General features: G+C 39.8%; 1 protein-coding gene and 1 pseudogene across 1 annotated transcript in view; one reads left to right on the top strand and one right to left on the bottom strand.

Moving 5' to 3' along the window:
• Ctnna3 (catenin alpha 3) overlaps window positions 1-18,442 on the top strand; it is a 1,779,311-nt gene that overhangs the window by 503 nt on the left and 1,760,366 nt on the right. Inside the window, exons 2-3 of the mRNA XM_012514925.2 lie at window positions 3-77; window positions 201-393. Coding sequence (XP_012370379.1) covers window positions 3-77; window positions 201-393 — 268 coding nt within the window. The remainder of the gene's footprint in view (window positions 1-2; window positions 78-200; window positions 394-18,442) is intronic.
• Window positions 5,602-8,414, bottom strand: LOC105742290 (annotated as a pseudogene).

Here is an 18,442-nt window from a genome sequence, read left to right as displayed (position 1 = left end):
AGGGCGTCAGCGCGCAGGAGGGCGTCAGCGCGCAGGAGGGCGTCAGCGCGCAGGAGGGCGTCAGCGCGCAGGAGGGCGTCAGCGCGCAGGAGGGCTGCGCTCGGGGCTCCTCGTGCGGCTTTCTCTCCTGGTCTATCCTCTCCAGACTTGGTCCTCCACACAGACTGTATGATGACTTACCTGTGTCTTTCCAATTTTAGGTCACCACGCTTGTAAATTGTCCCCAGAATCCTTCCAGCAGGAAAAAAGGACGGTCGAAGAGAGCCAGAGTCCTGCTATCTTCCGTGGAGGAAGCAACCTGGAATTTATTGGACAAGGGGGAGAAGATTGCTCGGGAGGCCACGGTGCTACAGGAGGAGCTCGCTTCTGCACTTGGGGACGTTCGCAAAGAAAGTGAGTACTGCGCGGCTGGGGCTCTTCCCTGCACCTTTCCTCACTGTCTCAGTCCTGCAGACAGCTTTGCCCCCATCGGGCCATAACTTACGCGTGACGAACAGAGAGGCATAATGAAGCTGAAGACCCCTTTACCCAAACAAAAGTAAATTGCAATGTTTTTTAGAAGCAGCTGGGAGATAGATGTTGCCTCTCTGCCTCAGTACATTTTTTATTTTTTCAATTTTGTGGAGGTTTAAATTTACTGATTTTTTTTTTTTTTTTAACACAGGCTAAACTGCACAACCCATTTTGTTGCTTTGTTAATGTTACATAATGAAAGCACATTTCACTCTTTGATATCTTTACTTGCAGTAGTCTTTTTTTTTTTTTTGTCGGAACCGGGGATTGAACTCAGATCCTTACGTTTGTCAGTCAAGCGCTTATCCTACTGAGCCATCTCCCCGGCCCCTTGCAGTAGTTTTCTAACACACGTGAATCTCTTCTGCAGGAATTTAAAATACTGGTCAAGTGAAAAGATTTTTGTGTCTAACAGCTTGCTGCAGGAAACTGTTTTAGGAGAGAGAGGAAAGTTTCTTCTTTACGCAAAGAGGCTTGAGACGTCCAAATATTTCTTTCTCGTGGCCCTTGATATAACTTTAAGAAATTCAGAAAGTTTTAAAATAATTGCTGTAAACATACAAACCATAATAAATGTTAGGTAAAATATATGATATGGGAGATTATTTTCTACATACTTGAAAATTTAACATTTTATTCTTTAAAATAAAGTTTGTTGCATATCCTTACAGAATACAACATGATGTTACAGGATCCGTATATTCAACAAAATGGTTACCATAGAGAATTATTAATATATCATCTCATGCAGGTATTTTTAGGGTTGCAAGATCAGCTAAAATTTGTTTGTTTGTTTGTTTATTTATTTATTTGGCAGAACCAGGGATTGAACTCAGGCCCTTGTGCTTGCCAGGCAAGTGCTTATTCTACTGAGCTATCTTCCTGGCCCTATTTATTTATTTTTAATGTATTTAGTACAGGGTCTACAGAGTTTACAGGGTCTCACTACACAGATCAGACTTGTAGTGATCCTCCTGTTTTCAGCCTCCCAAGCTCTGGGATTACAGGTGTGTGCCACCACGCACAGTCTCAATTGCCATTTCAGCAAGCCCCAGGGGCAGGGCTGGCATGGCTTCTGGTTTTGGGAATGGAACCCTGGCCCCTGTGCTCTGCCTAAGCAGGCAGTTTAGTCTGCTGAGCTATCTGGCTGGCCCTAAAAGTTTCAATTGTTTTTGTTTTTATTTCTATTAGAGCTTCTTTGTGGTACATAGGGGTTGTGCTCCGCATGGGAGCAGGGGTGAGCACACAACACAACCTAACTCTTTCCTGTCCCCCAGATCCCTCTGCCTCGCCTCATTTCCTGACTCTGCCATAGCATCCCACTTTCCTCCAAAAGGGAACACCTTGCAGCACCTGTCTGTGTGTCCCTCTGCTCCCAGCAGTCTGTTCCCTGCCCTGTCATGCTGCTAGCTTGTCTTGCGCTGCAGAGCTCAGCCCAGGTCGCCTTGCTGGGCAGTGCTCCCAATGCCTTTTCCGTCCCTATGGACTTGCATCTCTTTTACAGGACTGACAACCTGGACAGTGGACATTGACCGACTTTTCTAGCAAATCTTGACCCTTAGTGCTTTGAGGGTAACAGGTGCCAGCTCTTTCTTGATTTATAGTATATGATATGTAAGAGATACTTGATTGATGTTTTTTGAGTAAATAAAAATTAAATCATTTTATCACTTCACATTATAAGCTTTAAAATGTTTTTACCTTGGTTCTTATGAAAAATTATCTCTTGCAATTATAATTTCACTGCTGGGTCTTTTGCATGGAATATGAACCCTATTTGGATAATGTCTCTCTGAAAATTATTTGACAACATAATTTTCACATACTGTCTGGTAATAAATATAGAAGGTATTAGTGTTTCTCAGGCGGGAAGAATAATTATCATCAGATGGTATTTGCTTTTGTTTTTAAAATGATTAGACTCTTTAGCCCAATAAAAATAAGTTATTTGAAGGAGATATTCTCAGAGAAGTCCAGATTCTAGAATTGTGCAGTGAACCCTTCACTGTGTTTGTGTATGAGATGCGTGTAGCGTGCCACACTGCATACGTAATGGATACGTTTGGTTCAAGACCAGCAAGTGTGCTGCACTCTCTGACCAGCTGCCGCTTTAGTGTGGGAGGGGAGCTGAGAAATCTGTGTGGTTCTGGGAGGAGCAGCAGCCGGAGAATCCTTCGGGGAGCAGAAAGAGGGAGAACATTGTTCTACAACTTGTAAGGAATGTTAGCTTGGTGGTGGAATTGAATTTTCAGGAGGGTGGGTTCTGTTCTGGTCGGCTCTGTGTGGTACTGCAGACATACTTTAAATAGTTCCCACCCTTGCTTTTAAAAGGCCTTGGCCAGTGGCATAGTGTGAAGGGCCAGTAATGCACATCTAATAAGTGAAACAATTTGGAAAGGTGAAAACTATTGAATGTAGAGAATAGTTTTGTTTATATATTTGTTGAGTTATTTTCAAGAAAAAAATAAAACTAACTTAGAAAATTTCTCGTTCTAATAAAGGCAGTGATTTATGTGGCCTTGTTATGAGATTCTGTTTTATTCTGATTTATTGCTTTGAGTGGCCTTGCTACTGACTGAAAGCAATGAATAATGTGGGCATTTTTCTTAATTGAAGAACTTGCCTCTGGCAAGTGGGACACGGGTTGTGTAAGGGATGGATAGTGAAATTAAAAGTAATGCATGGGTCCAGAGGCAGAGAGACTCTGCAAGGTGTTTTCCACTACAGATTAGTTGTGGCTGCCCTGGATCTCATAGCTTACCCTGGTGCTGCACCTTGCAGTAGCAAGATATGAAACTGAACATTTCATGAAGAGTTTAAAGTTATGCACATAACTGCATAGCAATGAGGTAGGCATTGCTTAGAATATCTGAGTTACGTGCCAGACCTGTGGCCTATTACTGGTTCTGCAGCGGCCCCGCTGCCTTCCAGCCCACAGACTACTTCTAGGCCCCACACAGATTAATGCTAGTCACTCTTTTGTTGAGGATCAGCACACACACAGAGAAGTGCAGACATTAGCATGAAGGACTCAGCACAGTTTTGCATAGTGAGCGTAGTCAACGTGACCTACATCAATCGAGATAAACGGTCACTAAATCTCCAGAAGCAGCCCTGGGGCTGCACCTCAAAGGCAGCCAAAGGTTCTCATTTTCATGCTAAAGGTTACTGAATTTCTTTGTGCATTTTACGTTTGCTCCAGGTTACTCGGCTGTCCCACCTCGCTGTGCATGGTTCATCCATTTTCACTGGTGAGCAGACAGTTGCTGAGCCTTTCTGTGTTGATGAGCCTCAGGGTTGTCCCCTAATTTTGGCCTTACTGAGCATTGTTTTGCTCCATGCATGCTACATTCCTTTGGGTTTATATCTAGGAATAAATTTCTAGGCTACAAGGTATACACGTACCTAGGTTTAGGGGATAGTGAAGCTTTCCAATATGGGTTTTCCAGTCGACGTTAACATGAGTAATTTAGGTGCATTCCATCTGTGCCACAGTTGTACTGACTTGGGGTAGCGAGTGCCAGTGGTTTTTTAAAAATTGTATTTTATTTTATTTTTGATAACCATGTCTTTCTATATAGCCTAGGCTGGCCTAAAATTCAAACTTTTCCTGCCTCAGCCTCTTGAGTGCTGAGATTACAGGTGTGCACCACTATGCTTAGCTTATCAAATGTTTATAATGCAAGTGTAGTGGTGGTATAATAGTATAGTCTTAATTTATATTTCCCTGACATCATTTTCAAAAAAATTATTTATTTGGTATAGTCTTGCTATGCAGGTCAGGCTCATAGTGATTCTTCTGTCTTGAATTGAACCCAGGTCCTTGTGCTTGCCAGGCAGGTGTTTTAACCCCTGAGCGGTCTCCCTAGTCCTCTAGTACTATTTATTTAAAAAAAAAAAAACTCTTTATTTCTCCTTCTAATTACTCTTTCATGTTTGTTGAAAGTTAATTCAGTTTATATGTGTGAGTGACGTTTAGAGCTCTATTATACATGTACATCTATATCATGACAGACGTGCAGTCAGTCCTCATGTGTATATGCCCATATATTACTCATGATATAAATGTAATATGTACGTATCATTATACCAGTATGGCATAACCTTAAAGAACATACTTCATAGTGAGTATTGAAATAAAAAAAATACTTCAGTGTATCTGTTCTAGAGACCCTGAATTTCCATGGAAATTTTAGGATCCTCTTGTCAGTTTTCACAGGACAATGTGCAAGTTGCTGGCATTTTGATTTCGATTGGGCCGTGTCTGCCATGCTCATGGCATTTGTGCCGCACTCACGTCCAACAGCAACCAGCCCTTTGCCTTCACGCTGTGGTGTGCCGCCTCACTTATTTTGGATACAAGTCTTGCACATATTTTCTTGTCAAGTATGGCTCAACTATCTCATACCTTGTGATAGTTTAAATAGAATTTCAAAAACATTTATTTTAAATTTTTAAAACTAAAAAAATAGCTCAGTTTATCTTCAAATTCATGACAAGATGTTTTTATCCAGGCTATAATCAGTGTACTTATTCTTGAAATTTTTTAAAATAAAAAATTACACTTCTTTCTTAAAATTCTTCTGTATTCCTTTATTGTGATTCTTCTTCTTTTTTTTTTTTTGTTGACAATTCCAATAAATAACTTTATTTCACTTAAATGTCCATTGCAGGAGTCAGACCTCAGAAGGAAATGCTATTTTAATAGTATGTTGAGCTGGAAAAACTTGTATTTCTATATAAATTTAGACAACTAGTTCTGAAAAGTACTACTGCATGACAAAGCTTCCATCAAGGACTCATCCTTAAACCAAAGTCCCGGGATGAGTTTTATTGCAACCTTCAAGATACCTTTTGTATCATTTGACTCCAGGAAACTCCCGATATTTTATGAAGCTGCAGAAATAAGAAACCCAAAAGATCATTGCTCATCCACTTCACTACCCCAGATATGCTCTACATAGGCCCCCGTATTCAGGTTTGCTTGTTTTAGTGAGTTACTGGTCTAATGATTCATAAACTTCCAGAAACTTGAGATTTTCAGTTCCTGGGCCAGGTGTCTCTCCGGTCAAAGGGCAAGATTCGGGGTCAGTACCATTTCCTGGTGACGTTGAGATGGTCTAGCTGGTCCGCGGCCAACCTGTGCGGGGGGAGCTTGGCTGCGCGGGCCGCCTTGATGGCCTTGAAGGCCCAGGCCCTGCGTTCAGCGGCACAGCCGTACTCCTGCTTGGCGCTCATATAGGGCATGCACAGCCAGTACTGGTTCTCCGCCTCTATCTCCAGGTGGCGGATCATGTTCTGCTTTGCCTGCTTGGAAACCTACCGTGGCTGCCTGTGCTTCCTGATCCACTGCCGGTCTGGGATGCGACCACGGCGGAGGACCGCGGTGAGAAGCGTGGTTCCAGGCCCTCAACAGAAAACTCAGAGCACACCAACCATGATTCTTAAGTCTTCAAACATATGTGTAATGTTGGCTTTAAACGTCTTATTTGCTAACTAAAATAACTGCATCACCTAGGCCTTGTTTCTAATTGACTGATATCTTCTCCCTTAACCACAGGCCCCCTTTTTCCATTTCTTTATTTGACCAGCAATCTTTGATTATTTACTTGACAGCACAGAAAGTAGGTTGTGGATATTCAGGGTTCTGTTTTCCTCCTCTTAAAAGTGTTGGGTTTGCTTCAGTACGTAGCCAAGTGACTGCACAGGCGCCAGGGTTTGTTTAGTCTTTGTAAAAAGTTGAATCTATTGATTTTGCCTTTAGTCTTGTAAAGAATTCTTAGTCCTGGGGACATAGTCTTCTTTTCTTCTACAGCATGGACTTCCAGAGTGTCAGGATGAGTCAGAGTGTTTGGTAGCTCATCTCATTTACATGTCGAGAACTTCAAACTGCCACTGAAGCGAAAGCTGGAGGCAGCTGAAATGCTTCACAGCTGTTGCTTTCCCTCACAGGTGCTTTGTCCTTGGTCCTCAAGACTGAGTGGGTGCGATGTCAGCGTGGATTTTAGGAAGCTTGTGTTTAGTTTCAAGGCTTCATTCGTTTGTAGCTTTCTTTTTCATGAGATTTTTACTCTGTTTACACTGACTCTGTGTTCCCCCAAACTGTCCTGTGGGGTTTCACGTTAGTACGACTTGACTTTATATTTTAGGGTTTTTATTTTCAAAGAAAGTAATTTTTTATTGGTACATTTTAGGTAGACATAATGTTCCCATTCACTGTGGGGAATTTGTATTGTACATGATATAGTGTGGTGCTTTTCCACCACACCCCTCCCTCTCTTCAACCCCCCTTCCTATCTTATTTACATGAGCTTTACTTCTGTTTTTTCCATTTTTCCTTCTTTTCTTTTGCTCTTTTTTAAACTTTTCCCTTCCTTTCCCCTCCTTTGTTTTCCTTCCCATTTGAACATTTTTTTCCTATTCGTAATATCTGTTGTTCTTATTTACACCTTCAGCTTCTTACAGCAGAGAAAGAATGGTCATAGTTGTTGGGTCTCAGTCATGGTTTCTGTGCAGCTGGGGTTTGGTTCATAAAGTCTTCTTCTATACCAGTGTTTTCAAGAGTTCTACTTATTCTATCTTCCAGCAGATTAAATATTTCTGTTTTAACATTTAGATCTTTGATTCATTTCAATTTTAGCTCAGTGCACAGTGAAAGATAGGTGTCTGATTTTAATCTTAAGCATGTGGAAACCAGTATTTTTTATTTCTTTTTTTTTTTTTTTTACAAGGAATAACACTTCTGTACAGGCATGTAAAAGTGAGCATTAACAATACATCGATTATTTCATTAAGAAGATAAACATACTACTGACCATATTATACAGAAAAAATATTCTAAAATTTTCTGACCTTGCAGTGTACATTTTAGTGCAAATGTTTAAGACAGAATAGTGTTCAATTCAGCAAAGAATCACAGGATATCAGGGCACAGTCTACCTGATTATGAGGTGGTCAGGACATGTAGTTTGTAATAGAGTGTGTGTATGTATGTGTGTGCGCGCGCACATATGTAAAACCCACATGTAATTCATGAAATACAGGGTAGTTGTTTGGATGTTTTAGGCGCTTCCCTGTGGCACAGAGTGGCTATCCAGACCCCGGTTGTCTTCAGCATGGTCTTCCTGCTGGGCAGTGGCTTGGCCAAAGGCAGGGAAGCCTCTCAGTGCTTTGTCAGCTGTTGCTGTGTTTGTACTAATGACTCTTAAGTACTTGATGATAGCAGTGTTAAAATCTTTGACTTCTTCTTTCTCAAATCCTTTCACTTTAAAACAAAACAAAACAAAAAAAAACCCAAAAAACAAAAAATCAAATCCTGCAGGAAAAGAAGGTATAAGAGAAGGAGAAAGAATAACTTTTAGTACCAAAACCCCCAAACAAACAAACAAACAAACAAACAAAAAACCCAATCAAATCTTCCCATTTCTTTCTGAATTATTTTAGAGCTCTGTTCAGAGTCTCTTTCCCCGTGTAGTACTTTTGCTTCCCACTCTCTTACTTCATTTTTAGCTGTATTTTATCTGGTTTGTTAGTGACCATCATTTGTGCCTCAGTTTTACCTTTTTTTGAGCAAAGTAATCTAAGCCCCTTTCCATTTTTGCCAGTGCTTCATTCGATGGCCAAACACAGCTTTCACTGCAGAAATAAGATGAACACGGTTACTCTGTAGTTCTGAAAACATGTAGAAGCCAGCGAACTATTTCTCTTCAAACTCTGCAAGCTGAGGCAGAGAGCTAGATAAAGCAGTGTGACCTCAGAGGTGCCAGCAGGGCGGCACTTGAGCAAAGGCAGCTGCATTGGCCAAAAGCTGTTTTCTACCACAGACCATGGATCTCACCCTGGCCCCGGCGTTTCTCTACTTGCCAGGCAAGATTCTCAGACTGCTGCTGCCTTTCCACCATGCACCCGATTCATTCCTCTTGACTGTTGCTTCATTGGCAGTGCCTGCTGTCTCGCTCACCCTGCAGTATCCTGGCCTGGCTCGGGGGCTGCGCGCTGGCTGCTTTCACAGCGCAGCTCCCAACTCTCGAAGAACCGCTCTAACTCAGGAGCATGCGGAACACGGCACATCTCGCTGTTCTCTGAAGGCACCTTTCAGAAGCAGCTCTTGTTTTTTTTCCTACAAACTCAGGGCATGATGAGTCATCGTTGCCTTCCCTGACCTTGGTCATACCTCCTCTCCTCTTTTCTGGAGCTGGTGGCACAATATAACCGCCATGTAAATACTTGCTCACTAATTTGCTGTGCAGACCAAGAAAGTCAAAATGAAAGCCCCCAAAGCCCAAGAAGGTCACTGTATCTTCTTGTAGCTTAACATTTGCTCTTAATGAACATTTCTCTTAAAGAGAAGACTCTTTTGCTACTGTGTGTGCCACGGAAGCCTTGGTGCAGCCACCAGCTTTTCCAGGGCCCGACACACCCATTTCTGCATTGGAGGCACCTCCTTGCCCTTCTTCAATCTCTTCCCTGCATCTACTGCAGACCTCAGGAGCTGACATGCTCTTGGATTCGTCCCAGGAGCAGTGAGTTTCAGAGGGGCACAGGTGTGGCTGCAGGAGGTTTCGAGGACACAACAGGCTCTTTCTGGGATGCCTGAAGAAACTTCTTCTGTGACTTCTGCACACATCTCTGTCGTCACTAGTGTAGCATCTGACGGCCTGCATGGTGGAGTTTGTGCTAAGATCCTCCATAGGGAGACTAGCTGCTTTGAGGGACTTGGCGAGTGCTGAACCTCCTGCAGGGAGCAGAAGAGCAGGTAGTGCCTGGGGATCAGGAAGTCCCTTGCCCTGTGGGTCGGGGTGAGCAGGGATCTGGAGCGAGCCCAGCTGTACTCTGCAGGCCCTGAGGCCTGGTGCCAGGGCCACCCGGCTGTGCAGCTCCAGGTTTCCAAAGAGTGCCCTGGATGGTTGTAGCACATTCAGTTTCCTCAGGAGCCGCGCTCAGTAGTGAGGAAAGCTGCAGAGCATGGCGGCTTAGAGGACGCAGCGCCCCATGGACGTGCAAAGTGCCCATGCTCCGGTCTCCAGATATGCTCCTTATGTGCAGTCTGGAGTCTATCACAGCTCCAAAACTTTAGCTTCTTTTTTTCTTCAGCATGGGACATTTAATTAAAGGCCTTCTCAATACCAGTTTTAAAAGAGGCTGTCTTCCAGTGAAGGCGTTTGACACCTTTGTTTAGGATAAATTGGCTAAGCATATCTGGAGTTGTTTCTTCATCTCCTGATCTGTTCCATTGACCCGTGGGTCAGCTTTTTTTTTTTTTTTTTTGCCAGTACCATGCAGTTCTTATCTTAGTAGCTTTGTAGTATAATTTCAAGCCAATTGTGATGCTTTGTGCCTTGCCTTTATTGCTTGGGATTCCCTTTACTATTCTAGGTTCCAGATGAACTTCAGGGTTATTTTCTCTAATTCTTTAAGACATACAGTTAGAATTTTGCTTGGGATTGCATTAAATCTGTATAACACTTTTGGAAATAGGACCATTTTGACTATATGGGTTCTTCCTACCCAGGGGTAAGGGGCATCTTTCCATATTCTGATAGCCTCTTCAAGATCCTTTTCCAGAGTACTGTAGTTTCCAATGTAGAAGTCTTTTACTTCCTGTGCTGTGTTGCTACCTAGGTTTTTTATTTTTTAGATGCTATTATGAAAGGTGTTGTTTTCCCAATTTCTTTCTCAGTGAGTTTGTAATTTGTGTACAGGAAGACTCTTTGATTTTTGAGAGTTGACTTTGTATCCAGCTATGCTACTGAATTTTCTTATTAAATGTAGAAATCTTTCGGTAGAGTTTTTGGGATTTTCTAAGTAGAGTGTCACATTATCCACAAATAATGATAATTCAACTTATTCTTTTTCAGTCTTTATTCCTTTTACTTTTCTTTCTTGTCCAATTGCTCTGGCTAATGTTTCCAGAACCATATTGAGTGGGAGTGGTGACAGTGGACATCCGTGTCTTGCTTCAGGTTTTACAGTGAAAGTTTTCAGTTTTTGTCTATTTAGTAACAATGTGAGTTGTTGGCTTGTCATAGATGGATTTTATCAGATTGAGATAAAGACCATCTGTTCCATTTATTTGTAGGATTTTAAATCATGAATGGGTACTGGACTTTGTCAAATGCTTTTTATGCATCTATATAGATGATCAAATGGATTTTATCCTTGGCTCTGGTAATATAGTGAATTAAATTTACTAATATGCATGTGTTGAATTATCTCTGCAGTCCTGGGATGAATCCTACTTGGTCATAGTGCATAATTTTCTGTTTTCTCTTCTTTATTTTTAGTAAATCTTGATGGTTTGTGTGCCAGTATCTTATTGAGAATTTTTGTTTCTACATTTATGAGGAAGATTGGCCCACAGTGCTGTTTCTTAGTTGGGTCTTTTTTTGGTTTGATATCAGGGTAATGCTTGCTTCTAGGAAAGAATTTGGGAGTATTGTTTCCCTTTCAGTTTCATTAAAAAGTTTGAGAAGCAGCTGTATTAAGTGTTCTCTAAATTTTTTGTGGAATTAGCAGTGTATTTAACAGGGACTAGGCATTTTTACTGGAAGGTTTTTAAGTGCATCTTTAATTTCATTAATTTGTATAGGTTTATTTAGATTTTTTGTATCTTCTCAATTCGGCTTTGGTTATTCATATGTATTTCGTCTCTGTGCAGTTCTGTGTTTTCTGTCTTACTAGAATGCAAGTTTTCAAAGTAGGAGTGGGTGATTATTTTGGATTTCTACAGGATACACTGTGATTTCACCCTTTTCATTTCTTTTTTACAATGTATTTAGTACAGGGTCTACAGTGTCTTCACAGAAATCAGACTCATAGTGAGTCTCCTGTTTTCAGCTTCCCAAGTTCTGGGATTATAGGCCTGTGCCACCATTCCCAGTCTCAGTCTCTATCTCATCAAGCCCCAGGGACGGGGCCAGCACAACACGCAGGGGGATCAATCCCTGGCTGCTATGCTTTGCCTAAGCAGGTGCTCTTGTCCACTGACCTATCTGGCCAGCCCTAACCGTTTTCATTTCTAAAAAGATGGATTTGAGTATTTTCTTTTGTGATAAGGTTGGATTAAGGGTTTATCACTTTTAGTCTGTCAAAGAACCAACTCTTCAATTCATTGATATTTTGTATTTTTTAGTTTCCATTGCATTAATTTCTGCTCTGTCCTTTATATATGAGCTTTTGGCTTGACTTACTCTTCTTTTTCTAGAAACTTGAGGTGTTTATTTGAGCTTGCTCTGTGTCTCAGTTACTCTTGTCATTGCTGGGACAAATAACCAACACCCATAATGAGGGAAGGAAAGGTTTATGTAGCTTCTAGTCCTAGGAGTACCACTTCAGAATTTTAATTGAATTCATGGGTTATTTACTAGATATTTCCTACTAGGCAGGCACAGATTTCTTTTTTCCCCTAACTTCTTGAAGTAATGATAAATTTTCTTCCTAGCCTCCTATGCTATCACTTGCCATGGTCTTTGGTTTTTCTATCATTAAATTTTTCCCTCACTTGGCTTCTTATATACAAAATGTTAAATCTAGGTGGATTTAGAATTTAAGTGTCTTTTTTTTCTCAGGATGGTGGAGCCTGGGTAGTGTCGCCATTACTCTGTGGAGAGGACTGTTTGTATTGGTGAAGTTGAAGTTAGGACTGGAAGCACTTTGCTGTCTTCAATCAAGTTGAGGGTATAAAAATGCAGAACAATAAGACCTTTAACTTGGAGAAGCAGAACCAGACTCCAAGGAAGCATCAATATCACCAACACCAGTATCATCATCAGCAATAGCAGCAGCCGCAGCCACCAATATCTGCAAATGGGCAATAGGCCAGTAGCCAAGATGAAAGTTTGACTATTGACCCAAAGACTTTTAGGAAACCAGGAGAGAAGACATTTACCCAACATAGCTGTCTCTTTGTGGGCAATCTTCTCCTTGATATCACTGAGGAGGAAACAAGGAAACTGTCTGAGAAATATGGGAAGTTTTCATTCATAAGGATAAAGGCTTTGGTTTTATCTGCTTGGAAACATGGACCTTTGCAGAGATTGCAAAAGTAGAGCTGGACAATATGCCTCTTTGTGGAAAACAACTGCATGTGCACTTTGCCTGCCATAGTGCATCCCTTACAGTCTGAAACCTTCCTCAGTACGTGTCCAATGAACTACTGGAAGAAGCCTTTTCTGTGTTTGGCCAGGTGGAAAGGTCTGCAGTCATTGTGGATGATTGAGGAAGGTCCTTAGGAAAAGGCATTGTTGAGTGCTCAGGGAAGCCAGCTGCACTGAATGCTCTGGACAGATGCAGTGAAGGATCTTTCCTAATCACCACATTTCCTTGGCTTGTGGCTGTGGAGCCTGTGGACTAGTTACATGATGAAGAAGGACTTCCAGAAAAGCAAGCTTGTTATTACGAACCAGCAGTTTCACAAGAAGCAAGAGCAGCCACCTCTATTTGCACAGTCTGGCTTCCCCTTCACTCTCACTGGAGATTGGCTGAGCCCCAGCCATCCATCATTGCCTAGGTAGACTTCCATGGGGACCTGAAACCAGGTTCCCGGAAGACTGCCACAGGGACCTGTGGGAGTCTTGATGAGCCCTACCCCGCACTGACCTAATATGGAGAGAGCTTTACAGAACTGTGTCCTAAACTCATCAATAATGGATCCTTCTTGAGCTGCAGCTTGCCACCCTCCTGCACTGGGGTGGAAGCCATATTGAATCACACATAGTGGGAGCTTTAGTGAACCTAGCCTGCCACCCCACTCTCCCGAGAACCTTACCCACATCCCACACCCCACACCCTACTATCACTGTAGTGTCAGGGATAACATTGAGAGCCTCAGAAATCACAAAAGGAAGGAACAAAAGGCAATCTCAGACCTCTGGCCCACCCAAAACAAGTGCAGCAGACAAGAAGAACTTGTCATGAAATTTCTGAGATGATAATAACTGAAGTAAAGGAACTCTATCAGGCTAGGGAGGAAATCAGATCAGAAATAATCTCTCAGATAAAAAAAGGAAAAGATAACAAGAAAGAATTGCTCATCTAAAGAAGACATAAATGGAGGGGAATAGGAAAATAATGGAAACATTGAATGAACAATATAGGAAAGAACCAGAATGCATGAAACAAAGTCAAATAGATATCAAGGACATTAAGAATTCTATTGAAAGTTGGCAAAAGTGCTTGAACAAAATAGAAGAATTTCAGACCTTGAAGATAGCATTGCAGCTAGTGAACACAAGAGGAAAGATCTCTGCAAAATAACAAGGAACCAGGAAATAACTGTACAACAGCAGCAAGATGATGCAAAGAAAAATAAGACTAATAGGTATCAACAAAACAAATGGGGTTTACACAAATGACATAAAAAGATTGTTAGCAGGAGTAGCACAGAATTTCCCAAGCATGGGAAAAGAACCTGATGTACAGTTAAGTGAGGCATATAGGACTCCAGCTAGCCATAATCAAAATAAATATTCAACCAGACATATAATAATCAAGATACCAGAAGCTGAACAAAAGAACAAAATATTAAAAGCTTTTAGAAGAAACAGATCATTTATAATGGAAAGCCCATTCATCATAGGCTTCAGCAGATTACTCAGTATAAATTATCAAATCAAAAAGAGGTTAGAGTGAGATATTTGAAGTCATGAAAGAAAACAATTTCCAACTGTAGAACTGTCTATCAAATTTAATGGAGAGATAAGATACTTTCATAACAACAAGTGAAGAAATTCATGACTCTGAAATTGACCCTACAAAGAATACTGACAGATAACTAGAAAGAGACAAAAATGATCACACTTCAAGAACAACAACAGAAAGGGACCACCAAGCAAAAAAAAAAACAAAAAACAATTAAACAGAGAGGAAATATGGGGAACCAACAGAAGGAAAATATCAGAGATAAGCCAATGGTTCTCATTTTTAAATCAATGTAAATGGCCACCATTCAGCAATCAAAAGGAGCAGACTGGCAGGGTGGATCAAGAAACAAAAGCCAACAATATGCTGCATAGAAGAAACACATTTAACTCAAAATAAATTAATAGACTGAATGTCAAAGGATGGAAAACAATACTCCATGTGACAGGGACCCAAAATAGCAGAGGTAGCTATTCTGCTTGCTGATAGTGTCAACTTCAAAATGATTAAAAGACATAAATAAGGTCACTATATACATATTAGGAGAAAAGTGTAAGAGGAAGAGATAACAATTACAAATATATATGCACCCAATGTAGGAGTATCCAACTATATAAGACAAATTTTAACATACATGAAAAATCAAATGAGCAGTAACAATTGTCCTAGGGGATTTTAACACCTCATTGACAAAAAGGGAGATCAACTATGAAAAAAATCAGCAAAAAAGTAACACAACTAAACCAAACTTGTGAAGAAATGGACTTACTAGACCTTTACAGACTGTTCTACCCAACAGTGTCAAAATATACATTTTTCTCAGCTGTACATGGGACGTTCTCCAAAATAGATCATGTGCTAGCACATGGAACATGCTTAAGTAAATGAAAAGGAGTTGAAATTATCCCATGTATATTATCTGATCATAGTGCAATGAAACTGGAAATCACTGATAAAAGAAACAGCAAAAAAATCTATAAACACATGGAAACTAAATAATACCCTCTTAATCAATGGGTCATGGATGAAATTAAAGAAGAAATTAAACAATATTTGCAGTCAAATGAACATACAGATACAACTAACTGGAACCTATGGGATGCAAGGAAAGCTGTTTTAAGAGGGAAATTTATAGTGATAAATTCTCACATCAGAAAACACAACAAGCCCAAATAAACAATTTCATGCTGTACTTAAACTCCTATAAAAAGAAGAACAAGTGAAGCGAAAAGCCCAAAGAAGGCAGGAAATTATAAAGATTAGAGCAGAAATAAATGCAGTGGAGACAAAGGAAACAATGTAAAGAATGAGTCAAAGAGTTGGTTCTTTGAAAGAATAAATAAAATTGATAAATCCCTAGGCAACCTTATAAAAAAAGGAAAGAAAAATTCAAATTAATGCAATAAGGAATGAAAAGGATGAAGTCACTACAGACCCTATAGAAATTCAGAAGATTATCAACATCTGTATCCAAAATCTTTACTCTCACAGGATAGAGAAAACAGATGAAGTGGACAGATTTCTAGATACAAATGAACTACCCGAGTTAAATCAAGAAGATATAAAAATTCTGAATAACCCAATATCAGTTAGTGAAATTAGACATGTAATAAAAACCTATCAATGAATAAAAGTCCAGGTCCTTATGGATTCACAGCTGAATTCTACAAGAAATTTAGAGGACTTAATGCCAACTCTATGAAGTTGAAAGGGAAGCAATTCTCCCAAACTCATCCCTGGATGCAAGTGTACTCTGTTACCAAGACCAGAGAAGAATCCAGTTGAAAAACTACAGGTCAATCTCCCTACTGAATATATATTCAGAAATCCTCAATAAAATACTAGCAAACAGAATGAAGCAAATTATCAAGAAGATCATACATAACGACCAAGTGGTTTTATCCCAGAAATGCAGGGAAGGTTTAATACAAGCAAATCCATAAATGTAATGTACCTATTCCACAGAACCAAGGACAAAAAGCACATGATTATCTCAATAGATACAGAAAAATCTTTTGACAAAGTTCAACACTCATTCATGATAAAAGCTCTACAGAAAATTGGTCTAGATGGTCTCTACCTCAACCTGATAAAAGCCATCTATGACAACACCATAGTAAATGGACAATAACTGAAAGCCTTCACCTCAAAATCAGGAACAAGACAAAGAATTTTGTTACCACTCCTGTTCAACATAGTTCTGGAAGCATTAGCCAGACCAGTTAGACAAGAGAAAGAAATAAAAGGAATAATGATTGGAAAAGAAGAAGTGAAATTACCATTATTTGCAGATGACATGATACTGTACATGGAAGACCCCAAAAGTTCACTAAGAGACTTATAAATTTAATAACCAAATTCAGTAGCATAGCAGGATACAAAGTCAATACTCAAAAATCAATATACATTAACAATAAATGCATGAAGAAATTATGGAAACCACACCTTTCACAGTAACACCCCTCCCAAAATGAAATACTTAGGGATCAATCTCAAAAGGAAGTAAAAGATTTATAGTGAAAATTATAGTACTCTGAAAAAAGAGATCAAAGAGGATTTCAAAAAATGGAAAGATATTCTCTCCTCCTGGATAGAAAGAAACAACATTATGAAAATGGCCATACTTCTAAAATTCTTACACAGATTCAATGCAATACTGATTAAAATACTATTAATCTATTTCACAGTTCTAGAAAAAGCATTCTTAAAGTTCATCTGGAACCAAAAGAGACCTAGAATAGCAAAAGCAATTCTGGGTAACAATGGAAAGGCAGGAGGCATCCAAATACCATACTTGAAATTATACTACAAAGCTATTATGATACAATCAGCATGGTACTGGCAAAGAAACAGACCTGAGGATTAAAGGAACCGATAAGAAGATGTAGACAGAATTACAAGCACACTCATCCACTTTAACTTTCACAAAGAGGTCTAGCATGTTTGCTGGAAGAAAGATAGCCACTTTAATAAATGGTGCTGGGAAAACTGGTTTTCCATGCACTGAAGGCTAAGTGACCCATGCCTATCACCATGCATGAAACTATAGTCAGTATAGGTTAAAGATTTAAATATTAAAACTGAAACACTAAACTGGAGAAGAAAGTAGGTAGAAATCTTGGGGTAGGCAGAGAGTTCATGAGCAAAAACCAAACTGCACAGGAACTACTTCAAAGAATCACCAAATGGGATCTCATCTTTTTGAAAATTTTCTGCACATCAAAAGAAATCACCAACAGAGTAAACAGAAACCCCACATATTGGGAAAAAATCATAGTGGACTGTCCTTCCAACTAAGGACTCTTATCTAGAGCATATAAAGAATTAAACAAAACAAAAGCAAGGCCTCCAAAATTCAAAGAACCAATCCAAAAATTTGCATCTAAGATGAATATGTACTTCACAAATGGAGAGATATAAATGGCAAGTAAATATATGAAAAAATGTTCAACATCATTGATCATTCAAAAGATGCAAATTAAAACAATGCTGAGATGCCATCTTACCCCAGAAAGGATGGCTATCATCAGGAAGTCAGCCAATAACATGCTGGAGGGGCTGTGGGGAAAAGGAATCCTTCACTGTTCGCGGGAGTGCAGGCTGGTACAACCATTATGGAAATTAGCATGGAGATTCCTGAAAAAGCTAGGATTAGAGCTCTCATTCAAGCCGAGTATTCCCCTCCTGGGTGTTTTTCCAAAATAACTGGCTTCATCATAACACACTGAACCCCTGTTTATAGTAGTGCAATTTGTCATACCTAAATCTTGGAAACAACTCAAATGCCCCTCAGCTGAGGAATAGATAAAAAGATAGGGTATTGTTAAACAATGGAGTATTACTCAGGTATAAAAGAAGATAAATTTGAGGCTTTTGTAGATAAATTAATGTAACCAGAGACTGTATTAGTGACATAAATCAGACCCAGATGTGCAAACATCATATTGTCTCACTAGTGTGAGAACCTGATGGAGTAAATAAAATTAGAAAGGTACAATAAAATCTATGAAAGGCAAAGAATTTGTTCAATGAGAAACACTGGAATGAGGAAAAGGTCAAAGACAGAAGGGGAAAAGATATATTCAGGTATACATGCAGGATAATTGTACTGCCAGTTTCTGCTGGTCTTTTGAAAGGAGCACTTAATGATAAAATTTTTGTTGTTTTTTTCTTTAAACCAGTTTTGCACATTTATATCTGATAGCTTGGGCAAATAGTTTAAAGATAATACAACAACTATTGCTGCATTCCTATTACTTTGTTTAGTGAAATTTTCTATACTTTCCTTTTT

This window comes from Octodon degus, unplaced genomic scaffold, assembly GCF_000260255.1.
Source record: "Octodon degus isolate 3935 unplaced genomic scaffold, OctDeg1.0 scaffold00046, whole genome shotgun sequence".
Taxonomy (NCBI): Eukaryota; Metazoa; Chordata; class Mammalia; order Rodentia; family Octodontidae; genus Octodon; species Octodon degus.
The sequence above is the reverse complement of the archived record's forward strand: the minus strand, read 5'-3'. Positions and strand labels throughout refer to the sequence as shown.